Source organism: Carettochelys insculpta, chromosome 1 (assembly GCF_033958435.1).
Source record: "Carettochelys insculpta isolate YL-2023 chromosome 1, ASM3395843v1, whole genome shotgun sequence".
In the NCBI taxonomy this organism is placed as follows: Eukaryota; Metazoa; Chordata; order Testudines; family Carettochelyidae; genus Carettochelys; species Carettochelys insculpta.
In genome coordinates this window covers 377,378,830-377,396,410 of record NC_134137.1, presented here as the reverse complement: position 1 = coordinate 377,396,410, position 17,581 = coordinate 377,378,830, and the positions used below count along the sequence as shown (strand labels likewise).

General features: G+C 47.8%; 1 protein-coding gene across 1 annotated transcript in view; it reads right to left on the bottom strand.

Annotated features, from left to right (window-relative positions):
• Window positions 1-17,581, bottom strand: part of GDI2 (GDP dissociation inhibitor 2) — a 40,870-nt gene that overhangs the window by 10,178 nt on the left and 13,111 nt on the right. The window contains exons 2-4 of the mRNA XM_074976126.1: window positions 12,260-12,367; window positions 10,372-10,471; window positions 8,833-8,967 (exon numbers count right to left, since the gene is read on the bottom strand). Coding sequence (XP_074832227.1) covers window positions 8,833-8,967; window positions 10,372-10,471; window positions 12,260-12,367 — 343 coding nt within the window. The remainder of the gene's footprint in view (window positions 1-8,832; window positions 8,968-10,371; window positions 10,472-12,259; window positions 12,368-17,581) is intronic.

Genomic DNA, 17,581 nt, shown 5'->3' with positions numbered 1-17,581 from the left:
TCACAGTGCTGCAGCTGTGCCACTGGGGTGTTTTCTAGCATACATGCCCTAAGACTCCAAGTGCAAAGAGATGGCACTGATACTGAGCAAGGTGCCAAACAGAGAAGTTACTCACCGTAGTAACGATGGTTCTTTGAGATGTGCCCCTGTGGGTGCTCCACGATAGGTGTTGGGCTCGCCCCGGCGCCGCAGATCAGATCTTTCCAGCAGTTTCTGCCGGACCGCGCATGCGCCAGCGCGCGCCGCAATTTGTGCGCCCCCGGCCACGTGCGCGATCCGGTCCCCGCCAGTTCCTTGACCAACCGCCTCGGATGCTCCTGAAAAACACTAAACAGAGATCCGAAGCGGGGAGGATGGGCGGGTGGTGGAGCACCCACGGGGACACATCTCGAAGAACCATCATTACTACGGTGAGTAACTTCTCTTTCTTCCTCGAGTGCCCTGTGGGTGCTCCACAATAGGTGACTACCCAGCAGTAACCCAAGTAAGGAGGTGGGTAATCGGTTTATGTGCAGCTTGCCCCCGAAAGGACCACTGTTGAGAGGCGGGTATCCTCTTGGAATACCCGGTGTAGAGCATAATGCGTGGTGAAGGTGTCATAGGATGACCAGGTTGCCACTCTGCAGATGTCTTTTAGCGCAATGCCCTTGAAAAAGGCTGTTGATGCCGCCACCGCCCTGGTGGAGTGAGCCCTAGACAGGGCCAGTAAAGGGGTTTTCCGAAGTTCGTAGCACATCTTTATGCAGGACACAATGTGCTTCGAAATTCTCTGTGAAGAGAGACCCTCTTCTTTCGACCTGGGAGCAAGAGAGACTAGGAGTCTGTCCGTTTTCCGGAAGGACTTAGTCCTGTCTATGTAGAAGGCCAATGCCCTCCTCACATCCAGGAGATGCAGGCGTGCCTCTTTGCTGGAGCTGTGAGGCTTCGGGTAAAACTATAGGCTTGTTAAGGTGGAACTCTGAGGAAACTTTCGGAACGAAGGCTGGGTGCAGCCGTAAGGTTACTGCCTCCTTTGAGAAGACTGTGCAGGGCGGCGTTGCCATAACTGCTGCAAGCTCACTCACCCTGCGAGCTGACGTGATTGCAAGAAGGAAGGTTGTCTTTACCGTAAGGAGACGGAGGGAAACTGTGGCTAAGGGTTCAAACGGTGGTCCCATTAGCATGCTGAGCACCAGGTCCAAGTTCCACGATGGTGGAGGCGGTTTCCGAGGGGGGTACAGGTTTACCAGCCCCTTCAGGAACTTGGTAACAATAGGATGGGCAAACACCGTGGGCCCTTCCTCTTCATGCCGAAAAGCCGATATAGCGGCGAGGTGGACCTTCAACGAGGATAGGGAAAGCCCTCCTCTCTTGAGGTCCAGTAAGTATTCTAGTATTACAGGTATAGGAACATCAAGGGGAGCCAATTGCTTGGTAGAACACCATGCAGTGAATCGAATCCATTTCTGCTTGTAGGTCTTGCTGGTGGAGGTCCTTCGGCTACTCTCCAGGACTTGTTGTACTCCCTCCGCGCGTGTGCTCTCTAGGGAGCTGAGCCACAGAGTAACCATGCTTGTAGGCGCAGGCCTTGAGGGCGTGGACGCACTATGGACCCCTGGGCCTGCACGAGCAGGTCCGGCGCCACCGGAAGGGGAAGCGGTGGGCGGTCCGACATGTGCAGAAGCAAGGGGAACCATTGCTGTCGATCCCATGTTGGGACTACTAGGATCATGCGGGCTCTCTCTCCTGGCTTTCTGCAAGACCTTGTGGATGAGCACTGTGGGGGGAAACGTGTAAAGCAGGGGGCCCTTCCATGAAATCGCAAATGCATCCCCCAAGGACCCCCGCCCCAGTCGTGCCCTGGAGCAGTATTGGGGGCACTTCTTGTTGTGTTGAGTGGCACACAGGTCTATCTGGGGAAACCCCCATGCATGAAAGATCGGTCAGAGTGGATCTGCCACTTGTGTGTGAGCGCGAAGCGCCTGCTTAGCTGGTCTGCCTTCACGTTGTGAGCACCTGGTAAGTACGAGGCTTTCAACGGTATATTGTTGGCGATGCACCAGTTCCACAAGCGGACTGCTTCCGCACATAAGGCATGGGATCGAGCTCCTCCTTGTCGATTTATATAAAACATGGTGGAGGTATTGTCTGTATTGATCCCGACTACTTTGCCTTCTATGTGGTCTCGAAAGTGTTTGCAGGTGTTGAACACTGCTCTGAGCTCCAGTATATTTATATGCAGTGACTGTTCCATAGGGGACCACAGTCCTTGCGTCACCTCTTCGCCAATGTGTGCTCCCCACCCTACGTGGGAGGCGTCGGTGGCGAGAAAAATAGAGATTTGTGGTTGGTGAAAAGGTACCCCTGTTAGCACGTTCTTGGGGTTTACCCACCATTGTAGGGATCTGCGCACCTCTGTTGTGGGCGACACCACCCTGTGGACAGTGTGGGATGCCGGCTTGAAGACGCTCGCCAGCCAATGTTGCAGGTTGCGCATATGCAATCTGGCCTTCTGTACCATGAACGTTGCTGCTGCCACCATGTGGCCTAGCAGCTGCAAGCACGTTAAAACCGGCACCATCGGGCTGTATGTAATGACTTGCACTAGGGAGCCGATAGCGCGAAAGCGCGCGTTGGGTAGATAAACCCTTGCTGTGATAGGAGTTTATACGTGCCCCTATGAACTCTATGTCTTGTGTGGGGTCGATCTTTGACTTCACAAGGTTGATGACCAGGCCCTGCGAAGAAAACGTGTTTGCTGTTACGCATATCATGCATAGTACCTCTGCCTTCGAGGGCCCTTTCAGTAGGCAGTCGTCCAGATATGGGAATATCAATACCACCTATCTGTGCGGGTAGGCTGACACCACTGCCACGGTCTTGGTAAAAACTCTGGGGGCTGAGGAGAGGCCGAACAGCAGAACCTTGTATTGGAAATGATCTTTGCCGACCATAAACCGGAGAAAACATCTGTGTGCCAGGTGGATCGTTATATGAAAATACACATCTTGTAAGTCGAGGGCTGCAAACCAATCTCCATCGTCCAGTGCCATGAGTATAGAGGCGACTGTGATCATCCGAAAGCTTTGTTTGCGCAAGTACCGGTTGAGGCCTCAAAGGTCTAAGATGGGCCTCCAGCCTCCTGTTTTCTTCTCTGTAAGGAAGTATCGTGAATAAAACCCTTTCCCCTGGAGTCGCTCCAGCACTCCTTCCACCACTCCTATGAGCATAAGGTGGTCCACCTCGTGCTTGAGTTTCGCCTCGTGGGAGGCATCCCTGAGACGAGGCCTGGGCGGAGGTCTTGGCGGTGGGGGCGACTGAAAGGGGATCACGTAACCCGTGGCTATGATCTCCAGTACCCATTTGTCTGTGCTGATCTTTTGCCATTGTGAGTGGAACGGTCGGAGGCGATGATGGAACATTAATTGTTGATGACATTGCGCGATGGTAGTAATAGTGCAGCCCTCGACCTGTCTGTCAAACTTGTTGCCTTTGGGCCTGCCCCGAGGATGCACGGCTCTGTTGGGAACGTCGCCTAGGAGTTCTATACTGTTGTTGCTGTTGATGCCGCCCTTGGTCGTAGCCCCGTTGGTACTGAGCACGCTGAGGTTGGTACGGTATCGCCTTTGTTGAGGGTAATACTGTTTCTGGAAGGAGGGGTATAAATACACAGGGTTCTGAGTGTAGCTCTTGAGTCTTTACTGGAATAAAGGACCGAATCAGTTGACTCTGCAAACAACTTCTGCGTGTCGAAAGGGAGATCGACAATTTTTGCCTGCAGATCCCTCGGGATACCCGATGTCTGAAGCCAGGATTCCCTGCGCATGACCACTGCCGTAGCCGTTGAGCGTGCCGCCATGTCCGCTACGTCCAGGGCGATCTGGACTCCCGTCCTCGAAGCGGCATAGCCCTCTTGCACGATGGCCTTCAGCACCGGCTTCTTATCTTCTGGAAGTGAATCCATGAGAGAAGTAAGCCTGGAGAAATTGTCGAAATTGTGGTTCGCTAGATGTGCTGCATAATTTGCCACTCTCAGCAGCAGGGTAGAGGAGGAGTATACCTTTCTGCCGAATAGCTCTAGCTTCTTGGCATCTCTGTCAGTTCCCCCGGCTTTGTACTGGGAAGTCTTCGATCTCTGCTGAGACTATTCTACCACCGGTGAATTTGGTTGTGGGTGACTAAACAGGAACTCCATGCCCTTTGCTGGGACGAAGTATTTCTTATCCGCTCTCTTGTTTATAGGTGAAGCGGAAGCCGGGGTCTGCCATATGGTGGTAGCAGACTCCATGATGGCTTTGTCGAGCGGGATAGCGATTTTGGACAAGGCCGGAGGCCTCAGGTTTTTGAGGAGCTTGTGGTGCTTCTCCTGCACCTCTGCTGTTTGGATGCCTTGCGTGAAAGCTACCCTTTTAAACAGCTCCTGAAACTGTTTGAGATCATCCGGGGGGGCAACATCCCCGGGGGCCGTAGCCTCGTCAGGGGAGGACAAGGAGGAACCACTAGGGTAGGCCTCCCTCAAACTCTCAGGGTCCCACTGTCGGTGGTACACCCTCTCACTGGAGGCTTGCAAGGGAAAATCTCGGGGTTCCAAAACCAACTCCCCTTGAGACAACTGTGTTTCCATCCCAGTCCGTGAGTGCCTGCAGGGATACTGGACGGTCAAGGGGGACCTGCCCCTGGGTGTATGCCTGTGGTGCCTATGCCCAGCGTGATAAGGATGACTGTGGCAGCACGGGCACGGTTCCTGGGATGGAGACCTGGACCACTCGAGGTGCATACCCCCAATGTCTGGGAGAGCGAGATCGTCTGGATGACTGAGACAATGGTGAAACTGGTTTGTGATAGTACTCCAGGGGGTCAAATCCCAGAAAGGGCGAGGGTGGCCCGAGCCAAGGTGACGCTGGTTGGAGGAACGGAGGAGGCGGCTCTGGGTAGGCTGGGGGAGACCCATGTCTCCTGGTTGGCGTTCGCAGCATAAGGGGAGGGCTTGTGAGAGCAGCCCTGCAGCCCTGCCCAGAGAAGGGCTGCGGTGCCGGGGTTTTGCTGCTGCCTTTCCCCTCCCCTGCGGGGGTGGCTCCGCCCCTTCCCGTGCCAGGGATCTCGGCTGCTGTCGGCACCGTGCTCAGCACGCTTATCTGCGGTGCCGCACAGATGGCCTCCTCCGGTGCCTGCAGGCTGCGTGCCTGTTGGCCCTGCACTGTTGGCGCCGCGGGGGTCTGTGCTACTTGCGGCGGTGCTGCCGGATCTGGTGCTTGCCTGGCTGCTACTCTGAAGGCTGTGCATGCCGGGTGCTTAGTAATCGGAGGCTCAGCCTCTGCCACGTGCGCTGCCGCGCTGCCACTTGTTTGGGACTGCAGCTGGGGGCTGTGTGCTACGCCTGTCCCGCTCGCTGTGGCTGCCGTCAGGGATCGGGCTGGAGAGAGCTGCCTCCATTTCTGCACTGAGGGGGTGAGGGAGACCGCCTTCCTTTTATGGAGCCCTGTGTCTCTCTCCGATTGAGGCCTCTCCGGCACGTCTGGCTGGAGGGCCTTATCAAACAGCAGCATTTTCAGCTGCATCTCTCTATCCTTTCTGGCTCTGGTTGTGAGCTTTGCACAAAAGGAGCATTTCTGGGTAACGTGTGATTCCCCCAGGCACCTAATGCATTGACTATGCCCATCAGAGGCCGGCATAGCTTCACGGCACGACTCACTTTTTGAATCCTGCAGAGGACATCGCGGTGAGTCTTTGAGCTGTTAATAGGGTACTCAGCACCTTCTCCATGCCTCTTCCCCTCTCACTGACCCCAGCCTGCCGCGGCAGGAGGCCTACTGGCCTTCACGTGCCCGCGTTGCCTCCGCTCCTCCTCCTCTTTTACTAAGAACTTTCTACATACATACATAGTTTTTCTTTATTGCAAAAAAAAAAAAAAGAACTCAAACTCTAAATACGCTGACTCTGGCCGCAGCCTGAGCGGATTCCATCTGCAGCCGATGGCGGTTAAGAAGGAACTGGCGGGGACTGGATCGCGCACATGGCCGGGAGCACACAAGGGAGTGGTGCGCACCAGCGCATGCGCGGTCTGGCAGAAACTGATGGAAAGATCCGATCTGCGGCGCCGGGGCGAGCCCGACACCTATTATGGAGCACCCACGGGGACATTCGAGGAAGAAGCACCGATTTCCTGGAGTCTTGGGAGTTTGTGCATCAGTGACCGTGAGAAGGTCAAATGGGAATCTGAGCAAGGGGAACATCAGAGAACCTACAGAAGGCCAATCGATCAGTCAGGATAAGAGGCTCCCATAAAGGGCTGACTTCACTGGGACTCCAAGTGGTACAATTTTGTTTTTTTTAGATCTGGACCTGTCTGTCTTGCCAACAGCCAGACAAAAAGAGCCCTCCCCATAATCACACAAAGGAGTCAAGTATCGGAGGGGTAGCCGTGTTACTCTGGATCTGTAACAGCAACGAAGGGTCCTGTGGCACCTTACAGACTAACAGAAAAGTTGAGAGCATGAGCTTTCGTGAGCACAGACTCACTTCATCAGATGCTGGTCTCAGAAATCTGCAGGGCCAGGTATAAATAAGCCAGAGCAAGGGTGGGGATAACAAGGTTAGCTCAGTCAGCAAGGGTGAGGCTTACTACCAGCAGTTGATCTGGAGGTGTGAACACCAAGGGAGGGGAAGCTGCTTTTGTATTTAGCCAGCCATTCACAGTCTTTGTTTAAGCCTGAGCTGAGGGTGTCAAATTTGCAGATGAATTGTAGCTCAGAAATTTCTCTTTGGAGTCTGGTCCTGAAATGGTTTTGCTGTAGGATAGCTACTTTTACGTCTGCTACTGTGTGGCCTGGGGGACTGACGTAAAAGGGGAGCATTCATGCATCTGGGGAGCACATTCCATGTCCTCTCTGGCCCATTCAGAACCACATCAGAGAGTCTTTCAGCAGGGAGTAAACTTTGTACTTTTGACAGACTCTAGATTATCTCCTTTTTCTGAAAGCAGAATTACAAGAGTCCTGCACTAATAAGACTTTGTAGCTGCATCCAATCTACAGAAACTGTCTGCAGATTTGCAGGGCTCTAGTGACAGCTCCACAGGTCACCATGCAACAGTGACACGGGGCTGTGTTACACCCACAACGCTTCTCCCCAAAGACCTCCCATCACCCACTCCACCCCACTGTACCTCCTTCCCCACTCTGGGCCCTCAAGTGCAGCATCACCCTCCTGGGGGCTGGCTCAGACACTCCCACACGGCTGCAGCAACTCTAATACAGTGTGCTTGACTCACTGCACAAGACTGCGTGGTCCCACTACCTTGTCAGAGCTGCAGTTTATCCACTCAGTCTGAACAAACTTGGGAATTCTAACTGCAAGAATGCCCAGCTGGCCATGGCTTCTGCATGATTCAGAGAGTGGAGCTGCAGCCTCAGGGCTGAGTGAGTCACTATTCCTGCGAGCGTGCAAGGCTGTGCCACGTATAAATACAAAATCTGTGTCGGAGTGGCAAGCTGAAAAGAAAAAACCTGCAGACTTGCAGCGAGGGCTCATGCCCCAAATTTAATATTTGGGGCTGTGTTGAAAGTGCCTGGCTTTTTGTCTTAAACCAATCCTAATAAGGTGCACTGGACTGTGCATAATCACAAGCATGCTATCTGGAGACAAAACAGTTCCATCATTAGCCTTAACTGTTGCTGGCTGACTTAGCATTAAAGTTATGAGAAAGTTCAGGTTTGCCAGGTGACAGGGCATTCAGCTCATTCATATGAGGAAGAGAATTTTACCATTGGTTTGCCAGTAAGATAAGCAAAACATACTTGTTCATAGTGAAGAAACTTGGGCATGGGAAGAGTAAAGTTACCAGGTTAGAAGTCTATAGCTCAGCCAGAAGCAGGAGGCTGGTCTGCTAATCCTGTCCTAGGGTAGGCCTTTCAGAGACCCAACAAAGAGCACAGCAGCCCAGACAGAGTCCAAACGTGGGGGGTTACAACTGGGTGCAACACCACTCAAGTTTGGCCCAGACATTCTTCAATCATGGCTAGTGGGGGAAGGGAATGAGAATGGGTTAAGCACAGGACCATGCTCCCTCAGAAGCTCACCTTGGTCCAGATTCTGCAAAGTATCGCTTCCTGCTCTCATCCCTGCTGGCCTTGCACATCACCCCAACAACACTTCTGCCTCTGCCAGAGGAAATGAGTCAGGCCTGCTGAGCAGGGTGCCAGGGAATGGGTGCTGAAGGGCTGCACCTTCTATAGCTTCCCAGCTGTGACAAGAGTTGGCTCTGAAACCCAAGTCATGCATGTTTACAGGGAGCAGGACAATGACAAGGGATCCCTGGCAGTGCCAACCCCTGCACTGAGGCTTGGGCTCCCCCACCCCATGTAAGGAAGAATGGGAGTGGAGAGGGAGAAAGGAATGCTGCCCTGGAGGGAGGGTAACAGACCCCTCTGCCAAGAGCTAGGGAGTTACAAAATTAAAGCACAAGTTCTCCACCTGACTACCCCTGTCCTGAAGCTCCCACCCCTGCTAGAGGGCTCAGGTGGGGTACAATTCAAAGAAAGCAGAAAACCCCTGGTGTTAGCTACATCAACCAAGTCTGATGTTCGTAACAGGAAGAAAGTTGTCCCATTTGGAAAGCAAGCAGCTGAGAATGAGCCCTGTATGCAGGCACAGAAAAAAAAAAAACAAAAAACACACCAATGCCAATGCATATCATTACACTGACATTAATCCCATCTTGTTACTCTTTTCGACAGCATGGTTGCAAATCAAGAACACCCCTGAACGAGTCCCAGGTCATCTGAGACACACCGGAAGTGCCCAATATTTAAGCTTACGAGTTCTCAGAACAAACAAAACAAACTAACTACTTACTAGATGCCAGGGCTTCTGCCTCAGTGGAAGGAACTTTGTAGATTTTTCCTCCCTTGTAGACAAAGCTTCCCTCAGTCACTTTGAAGTCAAGGTAGCGAGTAACTTCTGTATAAAGCAGCATCTTTACTAACTGACCTGCAATTAAGAATTTCAGAAGAAGTCAGGAAGCACTCTGCAGCCAAGTGATCACTGATTGTTTGAAGGGCAGTTTGTTCTGTTCCTCATTTTGCAGGGCCCTCATTAGGGCAGAATGATGCATTTGCAGTTTTGGAGAGCTCTGCTCTGTCAAAACATTCCCAGTTTCACACACACAAAATAGAGCTCACACAAGCTGTAGAGGTTTGTGAAAAATTAGAGTCTCCACTCTGTTAGGAGCCCTGTTTTATTATAGAGCCTGATACATATAGCACAGACCTAAGTTTCAAGTTTGCAAATAGTTAAATAGAAAAGACTGTAGTAGCCAGGACAGGACCACTACTCCTGTCTTGTATCCAAGAGCATTAACCAAGTATCCAAACAAAATTAACTAACAAAGAAACTGCTGTATACAGATCCTCTGCCCTCACACTCTAGACCCCATGAACATGTGCCTGGCAGAACGACCCAACTGACAGAAAGTCACATTCCTAGTTGTTTTCACAGGGGTGTGTGGGTTAATGGACTTTGTATGAAGAACTCTAAACACAGTGAGCTGTTCCCAAGCGATTACAGTGAGTCTTCAGTTGGTGGTGTGTAGTACTGTCACTATGAAACCTGAAGTTTTATGCTTGGTAGTGTCTTATCCCCTAACCTACATTACAGGGACAAAGTCACCAGAGGTAGTACTTTCAGTCCGACAGCTTATTAAAATCCCAGAGACACTACAGGACAAGCTGCTGACCAGTCATCTGTACCATGTAGTTCTGCAGCAACCAATGAAAGAGAAGCCATTCCTGAACACTCGTCCACACCAGTAAGGACTGACAGACCAGGAAATTCAGTATTACTGACATTAGTCAACTGGTTTAAGAAAAAGAGTCAGGCAAGGATCACTGAAGTCAAGAAGTATGAAAGCCAACCAAGGCTGTTGGTCTACAAACTCTATTTTCCTTTTCTTACACAGATGCAGCCACTTGTTTCTTCCTCTAACTGTGACCTGATGATACCCATTCTAGCTAGAACTGCAGAGATGTGCTTTAGCAAGTGCAGAAAGATTTTAGTTTTTCCACAAGCCACAGACCAAATGTCCTGCCCACCCCCCAATTAACTGGGTTTGACAAATAACTCCTGACACGTATAGCCAACAACACCCCCCACCGACATACATACTTTATAATACAAGGACAAGACATTTCCAGTTGTATTTTTAGTACTCCTTTAGAATAGCATAGTATGCTATGGTGGGTCCACTATGAGAGATGTGTGTGTCAACATATCGGTTGGAAAGACAGCTAACAAGTGTTGCACCTGGGTAGCTAGCAATCAGAGAAGAGGTGTTTTACAAGTAATGAGTCCATGTTCTCACGCCTGGCTGGTTTGGATGAACAGTATGTTCCTTACCATTAGCCATAAGGAATTTTGGAATTAGGTCCACGTTCCAATCTCTTCCTCGTCCCATTGATTCCGGTGGAGAACCTGGGATGTTAAACCTTTTGTAAAGCTGTAAAAAAAGGAAAAATGCTTTTAACAGTGCATGTTTTCTCCACTGTCTCTTTAATGGCTCTTCAAGTTTATAATTCTTTCATGATACATGCTTACACTCCCCACAACCATATCAGAACTTCTTGTGCATTAGGCTATGGCTCTCCCATTACAGGCCTGTGGCCAGCCTGAATTTAGTTTGGAGGAAACTGAATTCATTGATGCTGGGGACAGGGGGACTGCGGCAGCAGCAGGAAGGGAGGGAGTGAAATCACACTAAGCTATTGCAACTATAGGTACAGCATCAGGAGAGGCCTGTTTTACTTAATTTTCCTCCAGTCCTCAATCAATTGTCATCATGATGAATGGGCTCAGCGCCTGTTGGTGTCCGAGGCCTCCCTCTATTTCCTTCCATCTTTCCTTGTCTAGTGCAGAGTTGCTTCGTTTCTGCAGACTTGCTCCACACCAATCTACCCATTCCCTACGGGGTCTGCCTCTCCTATTTGAGCCTGTTATGCCGAATTCCCGGGTCTTGACTTTTTGCTCATCGTTCATTCTGTAACTTGCATTGTAAAACCTTCTGCAGTAGGTTCTCTTTTGGTTTTATCTGCCTATATAATTCCTCCTTGATGACTTTCTGCACCCATCCTAGTCTCAGGATCCTTCCATAACAACTCTTCTCGAACACCAATATCCTTCTTTCGTTATCACCCACGTCTATCATCCATAGAACATGCTGCCGAATACATACATTTTTCAAGATGCTCAGCTTCGATCCTAAGTTTTTCCAGACCTTATTCATGGCCTTCAAACTTGCTCGCTTTTGCTATTCTAGTAGCTATTTCCTTCTTACAGTCAGATCATGTCATGTTGCTCCCCAGATGTGAGCTTCAAGTCCTCTAGTTCAATCCCATCTACACTGATCTTCCTTATCTCCACATACCATTCTGAACATTGACAATATGAAGACAATCAGTCCATATTTTCTCCAGTAGAGGGCCCTTAAATTGGAGACAAACATGAAAAGCTCTTGTTGAGCTGAAGTTGCAGATGTATAATGCTGCAAAAACAATCTGACTCCACTGACCAAGTGTGTTGCCTCGCAGATCGAAGGCTGAAGAATACCAATATCTGAGACTGACTTTTTCTGTGTGAATTAGTGTTTTGTCCATCTTATACTGCAGCACTGTGTGGAAACTGCGAAGATCAATTCCCAATAAAATATTAAACAGTGATTTGCAGCAACTGTGGCTTTGGGGCTTGGATGTTTGGAGAACTTCGCAATCCTTGTGTGTAAGTGAACAAAGCAACTACGTCTTTCCAGTCAAAGGCTTTTGAATTAAAATGCATTAGTGCTTTTACTCTGAACTTACCTTGACACACTGGCACAAAAATGCAACAGTTACATCTCTCAGTAAGCAGGACAGCAATACAGAAAACCACCAAGTCATATCCACAACAGTCAAAATGAACCTATTTTGGATCAGCTTGTTTCTAGAGACACATTTAAAGATACTAGCTCTTAGCATGAACACTGAATGATTGACATGCAACACTAATCAGTCCTTAGTGCTAGCTCCCCAAGTTGCACAGGAATAAGGGCCAAAGGTTCTAAGACTCTCTCTTTACGTGTCATCTACATTTCTGGTCTTTCGCTCTTGTATTAAATGCACTCTTGGTAACGTGTAATTAATCTGCCCCCCTAACAAATATTAAGGCAAATTCAGTTATAAAGAGGGCACAGAAATTTAGAAGCAAGATCCTGTAGGTGTAGAAGTGAAACACAGTGTATTAGTCTAGTACTTACATCCTCCAGTGGTGTTATGGATGCACTTTCACCTCCATAGTAAGAGTTGCGATCCATGTGAAGGACTTTCTTTCCATTCACGGACATGATGCCAGAGAGGATGCATTCCTGCACAAATAAGAGAAGGTTTTACAAGGAGGTAAAGAGCCCTTTGTTTCAGTTACAGGGCTGGATCAGCCGATCCCAACTTTTTCTCCTTCAGTTCTTGGGAACAGTATGAGGCAAATCCGGATTTTTCAATAAAAGTCCAAAGGTCAAGAGTCACACCTTAAGTTTCATTTAGCACCTGGGTAAAGAGATTAACAGCACCCAAAACACTGACAGGTTTTACTCCTCAAGTGAGAAGCAAGGGATGATAGTCTTGCTGTCTACCTTCCATCACTACATTCCGCAAAACTGCAGTTTGACAACCTGACCTCAGTCAGACATGAGCAGCGGGCATCTTTTAAAAGATGCTGTTGCAAAGAGGTTTTTACTATTTATTGAAGGATAACTTGTAAGCAGCAAAAACGGAATAGACTCATGCAACTCAATGTCAAATATTGATTTAACATGTCAACACAAGCCTATTCGTCTTTAGCATTTTTGTTTGCAATAAAGCCATTTATGTCGAGTATCAGAGAGGCAGCCATATCTGTTAGTCTATAAAGGTGCCACAAGCCTTCTTGTTATTTATGTTAAGTGTTTTCAAACAGCTGTTCTAGATATTCTGTCTGAAGTATCACTCCACACCATGAATGTTTATTTTTTTCAGGATGAAGCTTGTCTGCAAGTAACTTTGGACAGATTTACACACATTCACAAAAATAGTGGTGGAAGGGCACTCATATCTAATCTATTTCTCTGCATTAAGGCAGGATTAAATAATGTTACTAGACCGCCCCGGACAGTTACTTAACCTGTTCTTAAAAATCCACAGTGATGACGACTCCACTAATTCCCACCCCATCCTCCTGTTGGAAGCCCAAGAGTTCAGTAATTGTCATAGCTAGAAAGGTGGCCGAGTTAGTCTATAAGGTGCCACAGGACTTGTTTTTGAAGATGCAGACTAATATATTTTGGAGCTTAAGCTTTTGTGGGCAAAGACCCACTTCGAAGCGGGTCATTGCCCACAAAAGCTGATGCTCCAAAATATCTGTTAGTCTGTAAGGTGCCACAGGACTTGTTCTTATAGCGAGAAATATCTTCCCTGCTGCAGATTACTACTTGTCCTACCCTTCAGTGGACATCCTACTTTCTCACTATGCCCATGAACTAGGAAGGATATCAGAGCCCAGCATTAGCCTGGGCTGTATAACACCTAAACTGTTAGTTTTGCTGAGCTTCATTCAAACCAGAAGCTAATGTAGCTCTCCCACTAAGCTTTGGGAAGTTCTGCAGAGCATGTGTGTCAAGCAGTCTATTGTGGAGCCATAGGTTACCACCAGTTTAAAGACACCCATCTTATGAAGGGATGCAACTGCTGTTCTATCAGCACTAGAAATGCTAGCCAAACCTTGAAAGACTCAAGGCCCTGTTATTTCCTTAGTAAGCTTCAGTTAAAACTGAAGTCATTTTGCCATTTCTGTTCACAGTAACATGCAAAAAAGACATACATAAATATAAATACACCTCCTAGAACTGGAAGGGACCTTCAGAGGTCATTGAGGAATCCAGTCCCCCGCTATCACAGCAGGAGCTATCACCATCCTGGACTTTTTCAAATAATCTATTTGCCCCGATCCCTAAATGGCCTCCTCAAGGACTGAGCTCACAACCCTGGATTTCGCAGGCCAATGCTCAACCACTGAGTTATCCCTCCTCCTACCACAGCTTATGATTTGACTTAAATGCCATTTATCTTACAGCTTTTATACTGCTGCTGCCTGCAACTTTCAAAAACTGAGCTGTTACTAAATATTCGACCAAGAAATCCAATCATTTAATATTGACCCAGTCGTGGCCCTTTCCATTCACATATTTGCAGTCAGAACATGTCTGCATTTCCCTCTTGAGGGACACCTGAAGATAGTCTGAGCACATCAACGAACTTGGTTCATCCAAGAGCAATGTTACCTTGAGAGTTTCAGCGCCAGCTAGATTTAGCCGTGCAACTCCTATTGGCGATAATTGGAATGGCATGACTAAACTCCGCACCCAGCTTCGAAAAATCTTGCTTAGTTGGAGCAGAAAGGCTGTGAAGCATTATTTACAATCCTGAAGCAATTGGATAGCCAAAGATCAGAACACAAAACACAAAAAAAGTCACACTCCTTCTGTGCCTGAACCTTGTTCAACATGGACCGCTTCCAAGTGAAGTGGTAGTTCTCCATCTTCACTCCTTGACTTCTACATCCAATGTCAGAAGATCAAAAGTTAAGTCTTTAGACAATGCCTATTAACTAAGCTAACAGCTCGCAGCTAACACCACCATTTGACCAGGAGCTGGCTATGCCAATATCGATCCTTAAGATGCTCCGATGTCAGAAGTTGCCTTCCAAACCCTGGGCCATTCTAGTTGGCCTCAATGAAGTTAATGCTCTTCTTCAAACTTCCTGAAAATCTGAACCTGGTCAGCCAAAAGCCATCACATATCATCTAGATGAGCTCTATTACCAAAGTTCACCTTATGCTGCAATTAGCTTGCTATTTTCAGCATCATCTACTACCCTATTTTCCAAAGTCTGGTCTATCGCAATCTCAAGTGAATGTTAATACAGGTTAACAGCAAGCATTGGCCATTGTGAATCTACATTTTACTAGCTGGTTCTCAAAAAGGGTTAGAGCTAAAATATTCTGCTACAGTCAATCCGTCTTTGTTCTTAGGCCTGGTCTATGCTGGAGCTCAAAGTCAATCCCACACATGCAATTCTAGCCATGCCATTACCATGGCTAGAATTGATGCATCAGGATCCCCTTCGTTCCCTGGTGCAGATCCGGGCTCTTTCAGCTCACACCAAATGTTCCTCACTCCACATGGCAGCACGGAGTACCAGGGTCGACACCAGAGCTCAGAGACAGATTTTGCCGTGTCCTCACTGACAAACTGCGTCAAACCCACAGTAAGTATAGACATACCCCTAGACCGCTAAAACAGATATATGTTGAATTAGAACACATTAAATCTTTGTCTTCATGCCTTTTTAGCTCAAACTCTAATTTAAGTGTTGCCTCTAACCTAATTCTTGTCTGCACACAGATGAGAGCTCATGTTAAGCAGCACTTCAAACAAACTAGCTGGCTTGTGTCACCTGCTTTGGTGGGTTAGAAGGTGGATTCAGCTTTGACAAAACACATTAGTTATTGGCTAACCAAGTAGGGATACTCTTGACAAAAAGTACAAGAACACCCAGATTTTCCAGTAACGTTCTCAGGAGATGCTACAAGAACACACCAAAGCCTTGTAAGACAGGAACAGGATGACAGGATAAGGATGCTCAGGGGTGGTAACTAGCTACATCGGGAGCTTAACTTACTTACTTACATCAATGGATAAATGGAGAAGTCATACAGAGGGAGCATCTGTGGGTAGCCAAGAGGGCATTGCTCACTAAGCTGGTCCCATTGTCATGCTCACATGTTATTGTGCCTGGAACCACGAGGCAGGGCATTAGTGCTGCATTTCATCAATAAATGAAACTGAGCACCTTTGCCACCAAACCGACGGTCTTTTCACAGTAGGATCAAGATATGCTGAAACAACATGCTGCACTGTCCCCTAACGTGGCTGAAAGAGCTCCAAAAACAGTAACAAAGCCGCAGTAGCAACCTCTCTCAGCACTTACAATGGCAGAAGTTGTGAACCACTTTGAAGCTAATGCTAGGTGGTTACATATCACACAAATGGAATAACTACATGTCTAGATTGCCTTTGGCCTGTGAAGCCCAGCTAGTGCTCAACCCAGACAGCAAAGCGAGACAACCAGAGAAGCAGAGCTGGAAACGAGTGAAGACATCACTACCCAAGAGAGGGCCACCACTGTATTCTAATAGTGACTAACAGGAGTTAACAATTTAGTTGACAGACGTGCACACACAGATTTTAAACCTTTGACTTAGATCACTAAGTTAACCTGCAGAGTCTTCTGGATTTGACTTGACAGGTCCTCATTAAAACAGGATGACTTGTCTTTACAGCTGCTCTTCCAGCAGCTATGGGCCTACAGCGACTCATGTGAAAAACTCAAAGCTGCCAGAATGCTGGCTTGTCAGCTCTGGAAGACGGCCCCACAGCCCTGCTACATTCTGTGCAGTAGTCCAGCCATGAGAAAGCTGACTAGATTTGCACAATAAAATTAAAAGTAACATATCTGAGGCCTCGCCTAAGCTACATGGTAGATCGACAATGCAATGAGCAATTTGCCAGCTGTTAATTTACTGCATCTGCTGGAGACAACCCATCTCAAAGTTCACTACCCCAATGCCCGTTCTTCACCGTAACAAGTAGGGTAGCCAGCATCAACAGGAGAGCTGTCCCATCCAGCTTACCAGGTGGATAAAAAGAGATTTAAAAAAGTATAAATCAAATGCTAATTCTTACTTAAGTTAAATTAAAACTCATATATGCTACACACATTTACAGTCTCGTAAAAAGCAGCGAATGGCTCCATTCCGTCCACTGTAGCTACCAACTCTTACTCCTTCAAAGCGCTGGGCTTTTACTTTGTTTTTCAGAAGAGTAAAACAAGGTAACATGTGCAAAGACAGACAAGCTGGATAGGACTGATTTTGTTCTGTGCTTATGTGGTGGTGGACCTTGGCCAAACAGCAGAGGAGTTAAGATACTGTCTAAAGACAATAAGAAAGATATTTAGGAAAGGACAGAGGCAGCATGGAAAACAGTAGAATAGACTAGAAACAAAAAGGGAAGACATTCAGCATGCATACAACTTCCTACATTCCCCCCACTCTTCTGCCACAAAAAACTGTTATGGCTTCAAGGCATGAGGCACCCTCTCTGGGAATATTTTGAAGAAATTCCTCCCCTGGGTAAAAAAGGAGGACATGTCAAGTGTAAGCCATGCAAGAATGAAACGTAAGGAAAACTGTCTATGAGGAGACTATTATGCAGATGTCTGGATAGATAACTGGTTAGTAACTTGAACAATGCATTGCAAAGTGAATTATTTAAGATTCTTTATGCCTCTTGGTATAAATGCAATTTAACAAGTAAATTCCCAAGCTGTCTGTGTTGGGTGCAGCTAGGAGAAAAAGAAAATTTCAGGCTAATCCTTATGGCTTGTTTAGTTAATTAGGTTTAGAAGCTAACTACTCACTCAAGTATTCAATACAGAAAACTATAGTAAGAAATCTAGAGTTGCCAACAAGTGTCATTTTTTAATT